The sequence below is a fragment of the Aedes albopictus genome, chromosome 3 (genome assembly GCF_035046485.1).
Source record: "Aedes albopictus strain Foshan chromosome 3, AalbF5, whole genome shotgun sequence".
Lineage (NCBI taxonomy): Eukaryota > Metazoa > Arthropoda > Insecta > Diptera > Culicidae > Aedes > Aedes albopictus.
The window spans coordinates 429,462,478-429,483,661 of NC_085138.1; the positions used below are offsets into that span (position 1 = coordinate 429,462,478).

A 21,184-nucleotide genomic window follows, 5' to 3' on the forward strand; every position below is an offset into this window, starting at 1 on the left:
TACCTCCGCCTCCAGGTCGTCGTATTTAGCTTTGGCCACCATGCTTTCCTCCGACTTCCGATTATCTTCTTTCGCTTTGCTAATCTGCCGCAAGAGTAGTGCACATTCGCTTTTGACATGTTTAAGATTTCGCCTCAGCACTTTCTTGCTCAACTCGCAGTTAATTTTCGAGGGCGATTTCTGCTCCTCGTCAGATCGTTTCTGTTGCGGTTGTGGCTGCTGCTGCTGCTGATCGGTATTCGAGGTTGCTGTGGTCGTTGTCGTCGTTTCACTCTCGGACGGTATCGGTTGTTGCGCATCGTCAATGCTGGCCCCTATACTGCTCACATTCTGGTTGCCATCACACTCCTCACCGTTGCTGGTTGCTCCACCGGATTCTGCCACTTCGCCGATAGCACTGTTGTCGTTGGCTATCGTCGTGCCTATCGTTGCGGAAGACGTCACACTGGCGTTGTCTAGTAGCTCGTTATTTTCTAAAAAATATTGTAAAGAATTCTATGATGTTGACTTTGTATTTTTTTCTTAGCTTTCATTAGCAAGCGGAATTACAAAGCAAAGCCATGCTGAAAATGGCAGCCTTCACCTGTTGGAAGTCTTAGAGGATACCTAAACGTATACAGATCCCATAAAATTTCTTACCGTTCTCAGGTTTACTTTCACCGTCCACCATGAGGGAAATGTTCCGCTCCAGAGTGAGAATCCGTTTCTGTAGCTGCATCGCATTATCCTCTAGGTTCACTTCTTTCTCGTCAGCGTTGATATCGGTTTCCTGCAAATGATTCAAATGTACATACCGCGGAGAGACAATAATAATCAGAAATCCGAGATGAACTAGCCCAGGGCTAAAAATCTCGTTAATACAGATAAAAAAAAAATAATAATCAGAAAACCTACTGCATCGTTACAAATGGCCTTAATAATATCTTCAGATCCTTCCATTTTCTTAATATCAGATTTTAGCAACCAGTCAGAGATGGCGGAATTATTGTACTCTTGCTGCTGCTGTTGATTTTCATCTTCATCGGACGCATAAAACTGAAAAAAAAAGATCCAAAGTCGCATTGATTTTCTTGAAAAACGTGAATTCCTGGAATCTTCACATTTACCGCGTAGAAGCTCAGCTTCTCCTGCAGCATGTTGATTTCGTGACCTAGGCTCGTTATTTCAGATTCTTTAACTTTCAGCTGTTCCTCGCTTGACGACACTCGCTCATCGTACTGGTTTTGTAGTGCATCTAGTCTGCCCGTTACTTCCTACCATCAAACATTAATATACCGAGGTTATCACTTCTAACATCGACCAAATACTATTCCTAGCCTACCTGCAACTGCAGCTGGGTTTTATTCAGCTGTTCCCGTAGCAGCGAACACTCGTCCTCGCTACTGAACAGAGCTTTCTCTATCGTGGCTACCTTGTGGGTTGCATCCAACCGTTCCTGGTGCACCTTTCGCAAGGCATCCTTGGCCGAATTTTGATACTGATATTTTTCGTCCTGCAGCTTGAGGACCTCCTCCCGCAGTTTGTCGTCAGTCATACCCTTCTGGAAGCACTGCAGTTTCTTCTCCAACATATCGATTCGACTGAGCAACCGATCTTCGTCGATCATCGCCTGCCATCCTATCGCTGAGTTTTGCCTGGAATGCTCAATCGGATTAGGGATATGACTCAATTATGAAAAAAAAACTCGCTAATTTACTTCGTCGCTTCGACCATCTTCTGCAGGCTCGTCAGCTTCGTCTCGAGAATCTGCTCCCGCTGATTAGCCTCCTGTATGTACTGGTTGAGCCGGTACAGATCCACCGGGGGAATCTTGGTGCTGGGTCCGCCCACTCCGATGGATTGACTGGCTTTGGTTTCACGGCCATCGGGCAGGAACAGCTTCAGAGTGGCCACTATGCAACCATGTGTCTCACGGCGCGAGTTCTCCATGACGTCCACTCCGAACTGCACGATATCGCCCGAGCTGACCTCGTACGGTTCCGACTCGGTGCTCGTCTGACTGAGGCGGACGTTGTTGATGAAGGTGCCATTGCTACTGCCGGTATCCTGCAGGTGGGAATGTTACTGATGTGAGTAATGTCATGAGCTCCCGGAACAAGCAGGGTAAATTACCTTGATATAGAACTTTCCATCGCTGTACCACAGCACGGCATGGTTTCGAGATAGGACCTTACAGTCAAAGATTGCATTGTTCTCGGAGACGCGATTCCTCGCAACGGATCGCCCGACCTTAACCTCTTGATGGGGCTCAAGAAAGAGTGTGCGATTCTGGAAAGAGTTTGATAGTAGTAATTTACAAACCAACATAACTCAAGACCTAATTATTAGGCCAATAGCCGATACTTACATTGAAGGGGTGCGAATTCTGCCGGCAGATGAGCACCGCCTTTGCCAGCCCCGGCAAGCCGTTGTTGTTGTTGTTATTATTGTTATTGTTTATGCTAACACCGTTGCCGTTGTTGTTGTTGATATTGTTGTTCAGATTGATACTGTTGTTGTTCAGCAGTGAGTTGTTATTGTTATTGTTGTTCAACTGTTGATTTTGCTGCTGCTGCTGCTGTTGTTGCTGTGACTGTACCAGCGAATCACGAGTCAGTGTCGTCGTCGAAGAGTTGTTGTTGCTGACTACAGGAGTTTGCATTCTTACTCCTGGCGCTTTCAGGATGGATAAATATTCATATCTATTGTTTATAATCACCATGACCTGCGTGTGTGAGAGAAAAGAAGGAATTCTGTTAACTAGGTAGCTATGATGAATTATTTTTATGAAATTTGCTATTTTGGTATCGAAGGTTTACCAAAACCAAGAAACATGAAGGCGTATAAATTGAAAGATGCATTTATATTTGAAATCACTAGCAGTGACCCCAGAATCTACAAGAATCTATACCAAAATAGCTAGTTCATAAATCATCCATTGTATCAAGACGATGATTAAAAAATTCTTCTAGACTGGCACTGGGATTTTCCCTTCATGGATTACTCCAGGAATAATTATTTGGGATTCGTTCAAATATTCTTCTTAGGATTCTTCCTGGAATTCCTGCTGAGATTCCTTCAGAAATCCCACCTGAGACTCCTTAAGGAAATCTTCTTGAGATACCCGTAGAGATTTCTCCAGGAATTCCTGCTGGGAGTGTTCCAGGAAATGTATCTGGGATTCCTTCGACAATAGGCTCCTAAACTGCCGTGAATCGCAAGTCAGTCCCATATGTAAAAAGTAGGCACTGAGAAAATGGCCTCTGAAGTTTTCAAGTTTGATTTCTTCGATTTTTTCGAGTTTCACGAAAAAATCGCCATGAATTGAAAACTTCTGCGATCATCACAAAACTTTAACATATTATTTCAAAAGTGACAACGTAACAGTGAAAAATATAAAACTGGCTAAAATAGTGTTAGATTTTGTACTAGAGGGTGGACAAGTTCGTAATGGGACTGACTTGCGATTACATTTCATTATGGGACAATCTGACTTGGTGTTGTTTTTCAATTTTACTGAACAAACTATATACTTTTTTGCACGCAGCTGAAAGATCATCCGAAGAAAGCTCGAAAACGGCCATTAACTCATTTTTGCCCAAAATGCAGATGGGACTGACTTGCGATTCACGGCAGTAAAATCCTATCGGGATTCTTGTTTTAAACCACAATATATGGTACAAGAGTACATATTTACTCATTTTTTGACGTTTTTATTAACCGTAGTTGAAAATATATAATTTTTATTTTTTTAGCTTTTTGTCTCGTCCCTAGCTTATAACACACACTTTAAGTGATTTTTTTTCACCGTGTATGTCAGATAGGAACATTTTTGAAATCCCAGTGTGAAAAATGTCGAGCTCAGTCACACAAGGTTGACCTCAAATGTCAAAGTAGAACTATTTATCATTTTACTTATTTCGAATTTTCTCATTATTCCTTTGTTTTTCAAGTTCGAGTTAAGTGAAATTCCGATTAGAATACCATGCTTGATCGTATTATTCAATATAAGCGAGATTTCGTCTTTAATTTTAGGACCCTATTAGCAAGGTGTCTACTACCTGGATAAACATGAAAAACCGAAAATCCGCAGGGAATAGTATTCAACAGAGAAAATCTGGAATACTCTCTAAAAATCATGAATATTTAGGAAAATTTTGCATCGATAAAAATAACCCAAGTAACAATTATACTTTTGTGGCAATCCTGAAGTAATTTCTAAGATTGAATAATAAAACTTAGCAATAAAGCTGTTTGTTCTGCAAATCCGAGATTAAATAGGCATAAAATATCCATAAGACTAATCTGGCCCACTCTTCAGGAGATCTTCAAGGCTGCTTTTGAAGACTGCTTTGAAACTAGTTGTATTTATGTACTTACACTGATGGTTGATTATAAGAACTTCATAAAACTTTAACAAGAATAGCTTGAGGCATGTTGATCTTTTAGATGTCTTTCTCAAAAGTGCTAATAGTGCATAATAAATGAAATCTTTTACCTAAGCATTATGCAGATGCGAACTAGTTTTGTTTCATGGATGAAATGTTAAATGAACTGCGAATTAATTTTCATCAAATTGAAATGGCTAAAGCATTAAAATTGCCTGACAGATCATTGATGACGGGGAATCAAAATTTGCCGTGCCATACCCACTTTGTCGTTGATATGCCACCCAAAACATACGAAAATAACAAAGCGCCTCAAAAATAATATCATTCATTAATATACGAAGACATAAATTTCCTATAAAAACAAAAGTCGGCGTAGACTTTTTCAATTCTTTCTAAACATGGCTGCCGTTCCAAGCGCACCAAACTCATGCAGCCGCCATCAATCCAAACCACCTCAAAACAATGATGGAACCAAGTCGCCTTGCATGAAATTTACAACATTTATTGAAGATTGTTTTTACTAGTGATAATCTTAAGGCAGATTTGTTCGTCTTAAATGAAACTTATTCGTTTTATTCAAGAGTAACAGCCTTTGACAATTGTTTGTTTACCTTTTTGGAGCTAGAAAGTTGTTTCTGTACATTTTGCGTCAGGAAGTGCCAATGATACTATAGTATCGTGTATTTAATTAGTGCATTACTAAAATTTACTAGTATTACACTATTTAGCATGAGCATGCGAAGAGTCACAGTAAGTACCCATTTCATTTTTGATTCAAGTTGCTGTGGTCTGTGTGAGTAACTGGCTGAATGTTGGACGACAGCAGCAAGTTACTCGCATTTTTGATTGGCTATAAAATGAATATTTCGTCGATATGATTACTTTTGAACGCCAAAACGGCTAAATTAACAGTGAGCAAAAATGTTTGAGTGTTTATATTTGCATAAGAAAGCCAATTTGTTGCATAATTTGTTATTTATAGTTCGTTGTTTTATTACTCCGCTTTGTTCTTGTTCCAGGACAGAGGCTCTAGCTCAAGAATTGAAAGCTTTAAGAAGTTTTTAAAGGAGAACAACTCAGATGAATTGTACTTGAATAAACGAAGCATAAACTTTATATAAAATTTGTTGATGTTATGCGTTGAAAATAACTTCAAATACGTCTTAAAACTTATTATAAGATTGAATGCCTTAGTGAATCAAGTTGTTTTATGCGCGATTTTCATAATTAGCTTGAAGAAAACTTAAAAACCGCATACGAACGGAGATTATTTTCTCTTGATAAAAACAACTATAAATGATTCATGAATTCTTCATGCTATGATAAAGCTTCCATAAAAATAAACAAATCTAACAGGAATTTAAACTGTTACTTGGGAAAACATTGGGTCGAATGAGTAAAAATGGAGAACTTTACTACTTGTGGATCTGTACTGTAGATGTACTCAGAAATCAGAGTCCAAAGTGTTTACTACATTGTTGATATGAATAAAAATAATCTCAAAAAAGTAGTGTTAACGTCTTTTGAATATAAGCTTTTACTATATGTTTGAGTCAGAAATGTCAAAACAAATATTTCCCGTAATGCTAAAGGTTCTTACTGGAAGCATGTGGTTCCGTGAAGACCTTGAAAGTTCTTCCTGATCCTTCCTAGATCTAGCAGATATTTCCGGCAAGCCGATAATTCAAATAAGATGCTGAAAATTCTATGTGGACGCGGATAAATCTGGAAATTTAAATGTATCTAGAAACTCCGCAACAAGGTTATTTTCCAGAAATTCCGTTTAGGTTTCTTTCTGGAACTTCTCTAGAAATACCTCTTGGAATGTCTCCCAGGTTTTTTCACATGATGCCTTGCCAAGATTCTTTCATGTGAATCTTCCAGAATTCCTGAATTCCGACTGATTTCTCTTGGAGTTTTCCACTGGGGATCTTACAAAATTTCTTTCTTCCAGAGATTTTCCCCGTATTGCTCCCAGAGGATATCCCTCGTAGGATTCTTCCTGCGTTTTGCTCAAATACATTTTCGTGGGATTTCTACCAGGATTTATCCCGAGATCTCTACAAGAGTTTTTCTAAGGATATATCGCAGATCTTTTGCGGAGTTTCTCTCGGGATTTCTTTCCGTTTTCCGCGATTCCTTCCGTGTTCCTCTTGGGGCTTCTCTACGAGATTCTCCTAGGATGTATCATCTCACAGTTTTTCTGAATGTACTCTGCCTCACCTCCTAATTTTTTTTCGGAGTGTCTTCTAGGATTCCTTGTAATAAATTCCCGGAGAAATATCGGAAGGAATACAGGTTAACCCTAGTCGTGCATTGGGGTCATTATGATCCAAACAGGCACGCTGAGCGTGCACTGCGCAAGCGAGATGCACTTCAGCTAATGCACGAAAAAGGTTAAACATGGCAAAATCGTCCAAAGAAATCTCGAGAGAAATTTCAGAAGAAATTCTGAGACTTCTGGGAAGAAATATATTAAAAAAAATTCTGAAAACTTCTAGCAAAAATCCCGAGAGGAACAACGAGTGAAACCCCGCAAGAAAATCTAAGGTAAAACTTCTGGAAGAAACCCCCAGGAGCGTCAGCAGGGACGCCATAAAAAACTCCTGCAGAAACTTTTCACAAACTCTAGTGGAAATCCCAGGAGCAACTCTCAGAAATCACGAAAGAACTATTTATGGGAGCAAATAGGGTGTGTGTGCCATCAGTAATTTCACGCTCCCATATTCATCCTATTCGAAAACAACCGATTACGACACCGATTGATTCCGTTCTTTGTGTTTTCACGGGTGCTCACTTCTAACAAAAAATACAAAAATAAGAAACAAAACAAACAGCGTTTCAATCCTTTGTTTTTCGTAGGATGAAAATGGGAGCCACATGCTTAATAAGGGAACCAATACCCTACGTAAAAACCTCTGGATGAAGAATTGGGAGAACTGGAGGAAGCAAAAAAAAACTCTGGCAAGCTTCTAGGCAAAAAAAAATCTTGGATTCAAGTAAGTATTCCTGGGAAGAATTTTGTGAGAATCTGCGAATAAAATTAAAGGAGGAATGAGTATTTGGACGTCACTCATTTTTAAAAGAAACTTTCGGTGGAAATGTCAAAGCAATTTCTTGCATTTAACCCAACGGAACTCTTGGAAATATCTAGAAATAATCATTTTTACAAAAAAAACCTTGGAAGAATTCACCGATTTTCTGGAATTTATTGGATAAAATGATTTTTTTTTTCTTAATTTTTTCATTTTATAAACTTCGGGCTAACTTTTGAATTATTAATTTTCTTAATTTCCGATGGAAAAAAACAAAAAAACTCAATTCCTCCTGAGAATCTTCCAGGACTTATTCCAGGGATTGTTTTATGCATTTTTGCAAGAATGTGTATATAAGTTTCTCCAAGGATCTAGACTAGAAGTTCCTCCAGCATGCGTCTCTGGATTGCTTTAGCCAGAGCTTTTACTAGAGATTGTAGGAAGAATGCATTCCAGAAATGTCTCTTGGCATTTATCTAGAACATTCACTACAGATCCTGTTATGATTGTCTCCAGAAATTTCTACAAGGATTCTTCCTAAAATTCTCGAGGAGTTATTCTGCATTCAATTCTATGACCTTTTCTTTAAATCCACTGCGCATTGGGACCAAGATTAGGACAAAAGAAGAAAATAAGATTTGTTTAGCCTAAAATATGTATTTACACTTTAGTTTCAACAAACCTAATGATCATAGACCTAAGAAAAGTAAAAATATTATTTGGTATGGGCCTATGATCATGAGGTTTGGAAACATAGACCAAAATTTGGCTTTCTCTTCTTGTAGATGTATATGTAAACAAAATTTTCAAAATTTGTATGAAGGAAAACGAGAAGGAGGTTTATAAATAGTCCCATAACTAGATCAACAAAGTAAGTAAATAGATTTTGTCGAGATCCAACAATGAGCACCCTTTTACGAAGGCCGTTGCATGCAATCATCGTGCTTTGAGCTAAGACGTGTTTAACGTAGAGTAAAATATTAGCATTTCATCGCATCTGGCACGCGGTAGCTAAACTACTTGACCATTGCAATGCACACAAAGGTGATAATGGTTTCATTCGCCTCAGCAGCTGATGCTTGATAATGTACACTGTTGTCGTCGCCTTTATCATCGTCACAGTTCGCATCAGTTTATAAACTGTTCAACAGCGAAAGACAGTATGGCGTCTGATGATAGAATTCAGAAGAAGAGTTGCGGGTTATTGTTTAGTATTAACTACTATATTAAAATCATGGTGTTGTTGAAACCCATCAAATAAGTAGCTAAACACTTCAACAAACTTTGGCATATGAATACATTTTTTTGATAAAAGCCCGCCGTATTCATGATGCAATGTTATGTACGATTTCCGCAGAAGGTTCAAACATAACAAAATATCGATGACACCTATGAAAAACCAACGCATTTTGAACGGCATTACATTAATACAAACACAGCAGTTCAGTTCGGCCGCAAATATGATGTCCATAGAATGTATTCCCCGAGACAACTGCCTGGCTCGTAGCATTGAATTCCCATATAAATGTAACATAAAGAATGCTGAATTGCTGAACCTACGTAAGAGTGTGAACCCTACACAGCAAATAATTTTGTAATTTCCAGGCGCGTAATTGGCTTTCAAGGGCAAAACAAAACATACTGTTACCCATCTTTGTTTCGGTAGCGCAACTACCGAACTGATGATGTTTACCTTTTTTTACATACCTATCAACATAATCTGTTGGGGGCATTATTTTATTTTTCCTACTTACAACCCACATCCGACAATTTTTTTAAGTGGAAATGGTAGAACTTTCAATTCCCTCGGTCGCACGTATATTAGTTTTGCATTTTGTTCCACCATTTCCGTGAAAAATGAGATCCGGCTTGTGCAAGTGAGGAGTTGAGGTTAGAATTGTAGGATATTCTAGGTTAGATTTGCTATCCACTTCGCCTGAACGATTTTCAGACCCAGAAATATCGTACTTCTAATTAGTTTTCACTGCCGTAAAAAATACTGCAATGCTCAGAATAAACAGTTATACCTTCGGATCACACTCATTTACTCGTAAATCTCAATCTGACTGTAAAAATAATGAATTTCTTTCCAATGTTTTGAAGCCCCGAACGAATTTGACATTGCTTTCGGGAAGCATCATCACGACGACGACAACACTCCCAAGCGGTCGAATCGTCGTTTTGGGGGCGAATTCTTGGCGATGTATCCATTTTTGAACGTAGTCTCACTCGGATACATTGTTTTCCAACAATTATCACACTCACCATGTACACCCTGCTTGGCACCGGAAAGTGTCAACGGTTTGTTTCCAGCAGATACTTAGAAGCAGTATCATATTTATCACTTTCCTTCTAACTCGGTGAAATAGCTGAGAGGTAAGGGATATGCCTCACAATCAACGGATCAGTGTACGAATCCATGCCAATATTTTACTTACACTCCCGTTCAAAAGTTTGGGGTCACCCCCTCAAAAACATGTCATTTTTTTAGGCCCATATCTTCGCCAATTTGCGTCCGATTTCAAAACCCTAGGTTTCATTCAAAAGATAATAAGTCAAAGAAACTTTGAACATGATTTAAAAGAAACTTTTTCAAAAAATTTTGTATGTAAACTTAACCCAAAGTTGCCAAATTTTCTAAAATATGAATATAAACTTACGGCAGTGTCGCTGGAAGTTGGGTCGACCAAACTTTAAGATGAGAGCGGTAATATGATCCATTTTCTATTAGCTTTCAACTGCTTTTTACAGAACTTAGCTAAAAAATCTAGAAAAAAAGTTATTAAGTAAATTAATCCTTGATGTCATCGACCAAAAGTTTGGGGTCACCCCTCAATACGATGTATCGGCCAAAAGTTTGGGGTCACTATCGTAAAACATGGAAAAGTGATTTGTTGATATCTTTGTCATCTTTCATTCAATTTTAATTCTTCTTGGCTTATTTGAAACAAAATGAATGATACTTACTGCATTGACATTGAACCACACATATTTGTTGAAATTTACATACTAAAACTTAACGTAAAGTTGCCTCATTTTTTGAAGCGTGGTAAAATGTGCTAACTTTACATAACATTTTTATATACAAAAATCGTTGAATACGTTAAGTTGAAGACATCAAACGTAAATTTAGTTAATTATCTTTGAAATGAGCCAAAAATAATTAAAATTGAGCTATAGATGACGAAGATATCACCAAATCACTTTTCCATGTTTTACGAAAGTGACCCCAAACTTTTGGCCGATACATCATATTGAGGGGTGACCCCAAACTTTTGGTCGATGACATCAAGGATTAATTTACTTAATAACTTTTTTTTCTAGATTTTTTAGCTAAGTTCTGTAAAAAGCAGTTGAAAGCTAATAGAAAAAGGGTCATATTACCGCTCTCATCTTAAAATTTGGTCGACCCAACTTCCAGCGACACTGCCGTAAGTTTATATTCATTTTTTAGAAAATTTGGCAACTTTGGGTTAAGTTCACATACAAAATTTTTTGAAAAAGTTTCTTTTAAATCATGTTCAAAGTTTCTTTGACTTATTATCTTTTGAATGAAACCTAGGGTTTTGAAATCGGACGCAAATTGGCGGAGATATGGGCCTAAAAAAATGACATGTTTTTGAGGGGGTGACCCCAAACTTTTGAACGGGAGTGTATATATGATTCATCTATAGATCCGGCTCTAGCGATTGCTAGACCTACTCACAAGCTGCGGCGGCTAATTTGTTGCATGAAAATGATGTAATTGTTTACATCACTTATACGACGCGACTGATGTGCAGCGAAAATGATGTGATATCACAAGAATTTTTTTGCTGTGTACTATATGCGGGTTAAGCGAGAAAGCTGCTGTGACACGATAGGATCAATAGATCAGTCTGGTGCTACGGTACTAATAAAATAAGACATCCTGTTTTATCGTCGACATTGGCGACAGCTAAATATTCTCTGGGCCATTGCTGAAATCTGAAACTTCCTGTCGACGACAGCTGAGTAGCCTTCTGGTTGAACGTCTCTACACGGTTTCGCCATCATGATTCCTTTGCCGTACAACCGGCGCGATTGTATTCTAATATGCACTCGAACCAGCAGCAGCCCTGCTCCCACCTTCTGGTTAATCTACGTGGCCCAAATCTCTCCCCTCATCGCATGTAATGCAATACAAAAAAATAAATCGACGCAGCACACTGAGGAGCAGAAACCGTTTAACATCGCGCTGCTCGCGAGTGCATTCCCCCGACCCAATCACGGTAACTGTAATGCATGCAACTCGCCAGCCAGCGGATTTACGTGTAATCGTCGGCGGTAGACTAAGCTGCGTCTGTGCATACATGTAGAGAAATTATACCGGAAACGTGCGCGCCTAGATTGACTGGTTGGTTGACTAGCGATGCGATGCGATGGGACGACACGACACTTGCCGCCAACAATGATGGGCCAGAAGTTCGTCGTAAATCTACACACCTCACCAGATGTGCGCTTTGCGGGAAGACGAAGACAAAATAAAACAATGCGCTGCGCGCACGAGTACGGATGACTAGGCTGCTACTTCGTGCGGCATCAGCTCAACTATCATAATTCGACCGAACACCGCCTCGTTGCAGTTTGATAGTTCCCGGTATGAATATCACGTAGAAATTAAATGAAAGATTTACGTGCAGATATTGGTCGAAACGGTCGACATTGTGGCATGTACGGGGTGGGCATTCAAACATAAGGGATATATTTGTGATCATCAGGATTAAGTGTGAAATCAGGATATGCAAACTGAACACCAGTAAGCAAACCATGCTGAGAGTGACGGATTCGATTCCAGGTAGGTTCAGGAACTTTTTGTAATGGAAATTGCCTTGACTTTCTTGGGCGTGAGTATCTTCGCGTCTGCCGATATACAAAAGCAAAATAGTCATTGGGAGCGAAAGCTCTCTGTGCATAACTGTGGAAGTACTATTATTAGAGATGGACGAACGGTTCAAAAGAACTAGTTCTTTGGAAAGAATGACTGAATTGTAGTTCGTTTGAAAAGAACGATTGCACAAGATCAGATTATAGCTTATATTTTTGCGGAGTTGGATTCACAAACATTCAAAGGTTACTCTAATCACGCAAATAACACGTAAAATAACTTAACTGCCTATGATCGCATAATTGTCTCATATGAATAGGAAACCCAGCAAATATGGGACTGATATGCGATCATGGGCAGTTAAGTAGGGCTGTAACATTTTGATTAGGTACCTTAATATTTAGAACTAACTAGTAGTACAACATTAAATTTACAAAACAAGGATAAAAAAACTTGATCGAAAGAACGGTTCACGAGAACTAGTTCTTTCTAACAGTTACTGCTCAATTGAGAACGATTCCGTTAAAAGAACTGTTTTGCCCATCTCTAACTATTATATAATACTTAACTGAAAAGCAGGTGTTATGTAATAAACTAAACTTCACTGGCCGGACAAAGCACCCCACGGTACACTCGCGGAATAGTATTTCGGACTTGGTTTAAAACGTTGATTTTTGCACTACTGGCGGTTAATTTATTAATTAACGAAAAACGACACTTCGACTGTGGACTGTAAATTTATTTCTGCTAGCGCGACCGACGTACGGGAGAAGACTAAAAAATCTATCTGTGCTGCTGTTCAACAGCGCGATCGGTGGCACTCAAAAGCCGAGGATCGGGGACTACCTGCACGACCTACACTGCTATCGGTCTGCGGTGCGCAACAGAGAAGCTGTTTCTGCGGTACTCATGCTCTGCTCAATCTAACTCGGTTCGATCAGTGAGTCTTATGTCGGTCTAACTATAACTAATTAATACTGTACGTAACATGCCGGCGGCCTTGAGTTAACTCAACACAAACAAACTTGAACGATAATCTAACTAGTACAATTGAACAATGAACAAACAATTCGACTCTTCGTTACAACGGCTCGACGATCTCGTCGCTTACTCTAACACTTTATACATATGCGATGGTACACTGAATGGACAGGATCGGTTGCTCCTCCTACGGCTGGTCACTGATGACGATGTCCGCATCACGTAGACGATGAATCCGTGCACTGATGTCAACGTCCGGTAGAATTGGAACTTGTCACTGGTGACTGCGGTATCTGACGGTTCGATGCCTGTCGAAGATAAATACAGCTGTAATCCGAAACACGGGCTTACAGAGGAGACACGTAACTTAACGGTCGGCCCCCTGGCGATAATCGGACGGAATGTCCAAAGCTTGCCAAAGTTGCCCCGTGGGGGCAATGAATACTTAGCTGAAGCGCAGCTCCTAGCTGCTGGCACGATGAACTGATGAAAACGGTAAACTGTACATTGAATGGGTATCCGGGCATCTCTCTCGGACTAGGGAACACTGATGACTAGCGATGAACGAGGATGCGGATGATCTGTCGAAGATACGAGGCGATTGGGATCCAGAAGAAACACAAAAGTGGATCAACGTAACTTATACGTCGCCCCCGTGGCGTAGCGGTAATAAAGCACCGCAGAATGCCGACAGTTGCCCCATATGGGGGCGTACTTAGCCTGATGGTTGTCTGAGCAGGTAACAGGAGCGGTAGAAGCATCACATCTAACGGATCATCTGGGCTGCGGTGACGACGGCTGAGACAGTTGGTGTTCACATCCCTAGCGATGGAAAGCAAAGCGGTAGGTTCCAAAAAATACGAAAACAGGATGAACGTAACTTGAGGGTCGCCCCCAGACATCAACGGCGAAATGTGTGCCGCCTGCTGCCTAAAGTGCCCCAACGGGGGCGGAAATACTTAATCTACTTGGCGGGCTGATGTACTGATGCTGAACTAATGTGCTTCCTCGAACTGCGGTTGGTTGTCCTGAATCGGAAGAATACATATCTTCTGGATTCCTCGACGAAATATTCCTTGCTGCGTGCGAACGGTAACCACCCTGATGATACCATCTGCTCCTGGGTGAATCTCCGTCACGCGTCCAAGCTGCCACTGCAGCGGCGGTAGTTTATCCTCCTTTAGTAACACCATTGTTCCAATGTGCAGGTTGTCCCTTCTTCGCGTCCACTTATTACGGTTGTGGAGATCTGACAAATAGTCCGTAGACCATCGCTTCCACAGCATCTGACTGTAGCGCTGAACCAAGCGCCATCTGCTCAGTCGGTTCTCCGGGATGTCCTCCAGACTCGGCTCCGAAATCGCTGTTAGCGGACGCTGCACCAAAAAGTGTCCGGGGGTCAATGCTTCCAGGTCTCGATGGTCGTTGCTAATCGGGGTGATCGGTCTCGAATTCAGACATGCCTCAATCTGCGTAACAACAGTCAGCAGTTCGTCCGGACGGAGCACGGTATTCCCTATCACTCTACGCATGTGGCCTTTCAGAGACTTTACGGCCGCTTCCCATAATCCGCCGAAGTTCGGCGATTTGGCGGGAATGAACTTGAACTCGATCGAGTTGCTGGCTGCTTCCGTCACAACTGCGTTTTGGAACTGTTCTGCTCGAAATAACCTTTGCAATTCGCTGATTTCTCGACGCGCTCCTACGAAGTTCGTAGCATTGTCACAGAAGATCACTTCTGGCTTCCCACGCCGCGACACGAATCGTCTCAGTGCCGCCATGAACGCCTCCGTAGTGAGATCTGCTACCATCTCTATGTGAACCGCCTTCACTACTAGGCAGACGAACACGCACAAGTAGCATTTGACTGGTGCTGCCTTACGAGACGTTTGACGAACGTTGAACGGACCACAGTAGTCGACTCCGACGCGAAGAAAAACAGGAGCAGGAGTCACTCGTTCCATCGGCAGGTCTCCCATCAACTGTTCGTGGGCTCGTGGACGAGCTCTAAAGCAGGTTACGCATTCGTGCACTACCTTCCGAGCTAGGTTTCTTCCGGATAGCGGCCAGAACCGCTCCTTCATACAGGATAGCATCAGCTGCGCTCCTCCGTGGAGCAGTCTGTGATGGTAGTCAACCATTATCAGCTTCGTCAGCGGGTGATTGCTGTCTAGCACAATCGGATGCTTTCTGCTGAACGACACTGGAGCATGGCGAAGTCTTCCGCCAACACGTATTAGTCCATCTCGCAGACACGGATCCTTCGTGTGCAATCTCGAACTGGGTTTCACTTGTCCCTTCGCTGCTAGATCTGCCAATTCCACTGGGAAACACTCTGACTGCGCCAGCTTCACTAATGCGATCAAAGCTTCTTCGTGTTCTTTCGCGTTCAGGACTCCACTTCGTCTGCAGGCTCGATTTCCAGTTCTGCAGTTGTTGGCAAAACGAAGTGTCCAAGCAGTTGATCGAACTAGCTTCAGCAACGACGAATAGCGAACGAAGATCTCACTGGGCGGTAGCATCTGCAGCGCTGCTGTCACTAGCGGTTTTTCCTCCAACGTTACTGAATCATACTGTTGTTCTGGGCTGCTACTCATCTTCGGCCAAGCATTCGGTTCTTCTTGGAGCCACATTGGTCCGTTCCACCAGACTGAACATTCGGCAAGCTGCAGCGGTGTTACACCTCGTGATATTACGTCTGCCGGGTTCTCGACGCCAGGCACGTGGTTCCAAACGCCTTCTCGAGTGATATGCTGAATCTCTGACACTCTGTTGGAGACGAACGCTTGCCATCTGGACGGATGGGACGAAAGCCAACACTTCACGATGGTCGAGTCGGTCCAGAAGAATGTCTTCGCTGGGATCTGGATACTCTCTGCTACTGTCTCGTACAAGTGCGCCAATAGCAGTGCTGAAGACAACTCTAGTCGGGGTATTGACTGCCTTTTCTTCTTCTTGCTCAAGTCTTCCAATGGAGCTACCTTGGACTTAGCCATCACCAGCCGAACTGTAACTGTTCCGTCCTGTGCAACGCAACGTAGGTATATTGCTGCTCCGTACGCCTTTTCTGAGGCGTCACAGAATCCGTGTAGTTCGCATGATATCACATTATCGCTGAATGCGATCCAGCGGGGTACGGAAACTGCATTGATTCGATCCAAGTTCGTTCTGAACTCGAGCCACTGTGATTGCAGATCTGCGCTCAACGGTTCGTCCCAAGAATACTTCCGTTTCCAAAGTTCTTGGAGAAACATCTTCGCCTGCACGATCACTGGCCCTACAAGACCATACGGATCGAATAAACGTGCGGAATCAGACAGTACGATACGCTGTGTCACTGGCAGCTTCGGGCTCCAGCGAGGTGTTTTGAACCAGTACAAGTCTGTCGCCGGTTCCCAGGTTAGGCCGAGGGTCTTTACTGTAGATGTCGCGTCAATATCCAACAGCTCTCGTTCGTCACGCAGGTAACGTGGAATGCCCTTCAGGATCGCAGGCTGGTTGGAATGCCACTTTCGGAGGTTGAAACCAGAAGAACCAAGCAGCGACAGGACATCCTTGCACAGCCGTATTCCTTCCTTCACAGACTTCGCTCCAGTTAGCATGTCGTCGACGTAGAAATCCTTCTTGATGACTTTGGCTGCGGGTGGATTCGTCTGCTCTCCCTCCTCTGCGCATCTCTTCAAGCTCCTTGTTGCTAGATACGGTGCGGCAGAAGTACCGTAGGTTACGGTCGTCAGCTGGTACGTTCGGAGTGGCTCATCTACGGACTCTCGCCAAAGAATCCTCTGCAGCGGTTGATCCTCTTCGACTACGTTGATCATGCGATACATCTTCTCCACATCAGCGACAATCGCGAACTGTTGGAGTCGGAAGCGAATCAGAATGGACAGTAGGTCGCTCTGTACAACCGGTCCTACCATCAGGGTATCGTTCAGGGAAACTCCGGTGTCTGTAGCACACGACGCATCGAAAACTACTCTGAGCTTCGTCGTGGTGCTATCAGGTTTCAGGACTGCATGATGCGGCAAATAGTGACTGTGTTTCGGCTCTTCCTCGTCGTCACGGACTTTTCGCATATGGCCCATCAGCAGATACTCGTGGATGAATTCTGTGTACAGAGCCTTCATTTCCGGGTTCGCGTTCAAGCGACGTTCTAATCCCATGAACCGTTTGGTGGCAATCGCCTTAGATTCGCCTAACTGCTTCAGCACATACTCCTTCTTCGGTAACACTACCCTAAACTTGCCATCAGGATCTCTCGTCGTTGTCTGCTCGAAGATCGACTCACACGTAGACTCCTCGATGGAAAGACAGCTCTTCGTTCTACAGGATTCCAGTTCCCAAAAGCGTGCTAGCTGCTCGTGGATCTCTTCCGTGGAAACTGAAGCGGTGACTGCACTGAGGGTTGTGACAGGAGTTTCTGGAATCTCTCCGGCCACTATCCATCCGAGTTTTGTGTTGCACAATATCGGACCAGACTCCGAGAGCCTTGTCGTCTCTCCCATCAGCAAATCGTAGAAAACAGACACGCCAAGGATTGCATCTACGGCACTGGACTCATGGAAGCCTGGATCAGCGAAACAGATATCGGACGGCAGCTTCCAAGTACTGATATCGAAGCTTTGCTGCGGCAGATTCAACGTTATCCGAGGCAGCACGTAGAATTTCACTTCCTCAGTTTCGAACGACGAGCAACGTGACAGAATTCTCGCCAACACTGACTGTTTGGACACCGATGAAGCACCACCAACACCATTCACCGGTAGATTTTCATGGAACCGCTTGAAGTTTAACCGCTGAGACAGGTTCTCCGTGATCATACATATCTGCGAACCGTTATCCAGCAACGCACGAGCAATTACTGTGTTTCCGAAGCGATCGGCGAGCTTCACGAGCGCGGTTGACAGAAGTGTAGTAGTTCGCTGACTTCGAGTGTTGTGTGAAGTAGCAGTGTGGTGAGAAGTAGTCGGTGTATTTGTGGGAGGTGACTGTCGTGTATGTGGCGGAGAAGTGTTTTGGACGGGAGGTGTTTGTGGATTTGTTTGAGTATTATTCAACCGGGATTGGCCTTGAGAATTCGATTGCGATTGATGTCCTTGAGACTGAGGACGAGACTGTGTTTGAGCATTTGTGTTCGAGTTCGCGGCTTGAGGCCTGTTCGGGGTATTCGGAGTCGGATTCTGAGAGGTAGAAGTGGGTGGAGAATACGGATGCAACAGGTAATGATGACGTTGACCACACTTGGAACACGTACGTCTGGAACAATCTGCCACGAAGTGTCCGGACGATAGGCAATTCAAACAGAGCCCAAGTCTTCGAATCGCCAGCTTTCTGTCCACCACTCGCATCTTGCTGAAGCGACGACACTGCTCAACGCTATGTTGTCCACCGTTACAGATCTGACAACTGCTGGTAGCGGATGGCACTAGAGTGTGAACAGCTGAGCTCTTGAAGGGACGTTTTTGCTCAAATCCACTCCGTGTCGAAGTAGACTGCAGAATCGCGCAATGCTTATCCAGAAAGTCTAGCAAGGCGTCATATCGCGGGATGTCCTTGGACCCATGATGAGTCTCCCATTGGCGGAGCGTAGCGGTATCTAGCTTCTGCGATAGCATGAACGCCAGAAGAGTGCTCCAATTGTTGGTGTTTTCTCCAAGTTTCTCCAACTGCTGTAGATTGATCTTGAAAGTCGTCAGGACAATGTTCAGGGCTTCGAAAGACTCCGACTTCATTGACGGAACTGCAAACAGCGCTTTAAGGTGCTCATGAGCAATCAGCTTATGATTCTCATACTTCGCTTCGAGGATTCCCCATGCAATTGGGTACGATGCAGCGCTCACTTGAACTTGGTTGATCTGCAGTAGCGCGTCATCTCTCAACGAAGCTCGCAAGTAATTAAACTTGTCGATGGGACTCAGCTCTGCGTTGTCGTGAATCAGCGATCGGAAATTATCGCGAAAATTGATCCAATCCTGCAGCTTTCCGGAAAACGACGGTAGCTTCAGCTCCGGGTACTTCAATCGTGATGGCTGAACACCTACGACCGCAGGTTGACGCTCCACAACTCCTAGTTGGGGTCTGGGTCGTTTTGCAGATAGTGCTGACTTCAGTCGAAAGTACGAATTCTCGAAATCCTTGTAGGTACGGGCACTGTCTGTGCGGGGAGGAATAGACTTCACACTACCAGCACCTTCTTCATCACCAGCACTTTCGTAGTCCTCACCAGTTTCGTCTAGAAGCACATCAATCTTCACTCTCACTGCACAGAATCGATCAAAAATCTCATCTAGCTTCACTAAACGAAATTCAACAACATCTTGATCGCGAACTTCGTTGTAATTATCCACAAACTCTTGCACATTTTCCAACGCTGACTGCAATTGGTGTTCTTCCTTCACCAGCTGCCTTAGACTGGACTTTGTCATCGTTGATAATTCACTACTATCACACTTCACTGAACAGAAAACCGATACCGAGACCTCAAGCGGAACGAATTGACAGAACAGACAGAAAGCTCAATTATCAACCACTAATTGTGGGAATTATCCAAGCGGCAAAATCGCAAATGTGCCAAAATCAAATTATCAACCGGAGAACTCAAAAAAACATCCTCCACAAGAATATTCAAATTTGTCCAAACTCGCACCACAGTACGGTAACAGAGCGCTCGCTAAATGCAGCAGAACAAAGCGCTAGTGGCTGGATTGCGTCACATGCAAACCACGCTATCCTAAGCCACCTCAACCACACATTCACACACACTGGCTACTTATCTGACTCCTAGGCGGGATGAAACTGCTCCAACGGGGAACAGGACGACGGCGAACAGCATCCAGGAATCCAATAAACCAGCCGACGGATGGACGGCGGTCTCCGTTGCAGGATAATCGGGTCTCCAATTACGAACGGATTTCAGCTAACAGCACACTGGGAATTCGAATCCAAGGTTCCATACAAGGGATTCGACCTAAATCACTTTTCTTCACTGCCAACTTATGGCGGCAGCATCACTTTCACACGCGCGCGGTTGATGACTTCGATCAAAGTTCACTGATCGAGCACAATTCAACCCGACAATGGGTCGACCGCACAATGTACCCAAGCCACGCCGCACTATACACCAAAACGTGGTCCCGCGGATTGGCCCTATCCGGCTCGAAGGACCAGAAAATGTTATGTAATAAACTAAACTTCACTGGCCGGACAAAGCACCCCACGGTACACTCGCGGAATAGTATTTCGGACTTGGTTTAAAACGTTGATTTTTGCACTACTGGCGGTTAATTTATTAATTAACGAAAAACGACACTTCGACTGTGGACTGTAAATTTATTTCTGCTAGCGCGACCGACGTACGGGAGAAGACTAAAAAATCTATCTGTGCTGCTGTTCAACAGCGCGATCGGTGGCACTCAAAAGCCGAGGATCGGGGACTACCTGCACGACCTACACTGCTATCGGTCTGCGGTGCGCAACAGAGAAGCTGTTTCTGCGGTACTCATGCTCTGCTCAATCTAACTCGGTTCGATCAGTGAGTCTTATGTCGGTCTAACTATAACTAATTAATACTGTACGTAACAGCAGGCTTTGTCTCAGTTGGAACGTTACACCAAGAAGAAAATGAAAAAAAGGAAAGTGAATTTGGCGCTGTCCATAAACTACGTAGACTCATTTTTGGCCTTCTCAGACCCCCCTCCCCCCTCCGTAGACTTTTGTTCATACAAAAATTTGAAAATTTTTATGGAACGTAGACTTTGGCCAGCCCCCCCTAAGAGACTACGTAGTAGCGTGGTTCAAAAAATCGTTTTTGCTCCACACCGCTTATTCGATTCGTAACCAGATTCTATGCCTTCTCCCAAAATTTGAGCTCAATTGGTTGAAAATTGAGACTGCACAAGCCCTTCAAAGTTTGTATGGGAATTACTATGGGAAAACGATGTTTTTCGTTCAAT

At 43.0% G+C, this 21,184-nt stretch overlaps 1 protein-coding gene across 6 annotated transcripts in view; it reads right to left on the reverse strand.

Moving 5' to 3' along the window:
- Nucleotides 1-21,184, reverse strand: part of LOC109621445 (sarcolemmal membrane-associated protein) — a 71,132-nt gene that overhangs the window by 2,939 nt on the left and 47,009 nt on the right. For all 6 annotated transcript variants that reach the window (XM_029875859.2, XM_029875858.2, XM_029875855.2 and 3 more), the window contains exons 3-10: nt 2,348-2,704; nt 2,113-2,268; nt 1,697-2,046; nt 1,322-1,634; nt 1,107-1,253; nt 895-1,035; nt 640-769; nt 4-473 (exon numbers count right to left, since the gene is read on the reverse strand). In XM_029875859.2, the coding sequence (XP_029731719.1) occupies nt 4-473; nt 640-769; nt 895-1,035; nt 1,107-1,253; nt 1,322-1,634; nt 1,697-2,046; nt 2,113-2,268; nt 2,348-2,701 (2,061 nt within the window). In that variant the 5' untranslated portion in view covers nt 2,702-2,704. The remainder of the gene's footprint in view (nt 1-3; nt 474-639; nt 770-894; nt 1,036-1,106; nt 1,254-1,321; nt 1,635-1,696; nt 2,047-2,112; nt 2,269-2,347; nt 2,705-21,184) is intronic.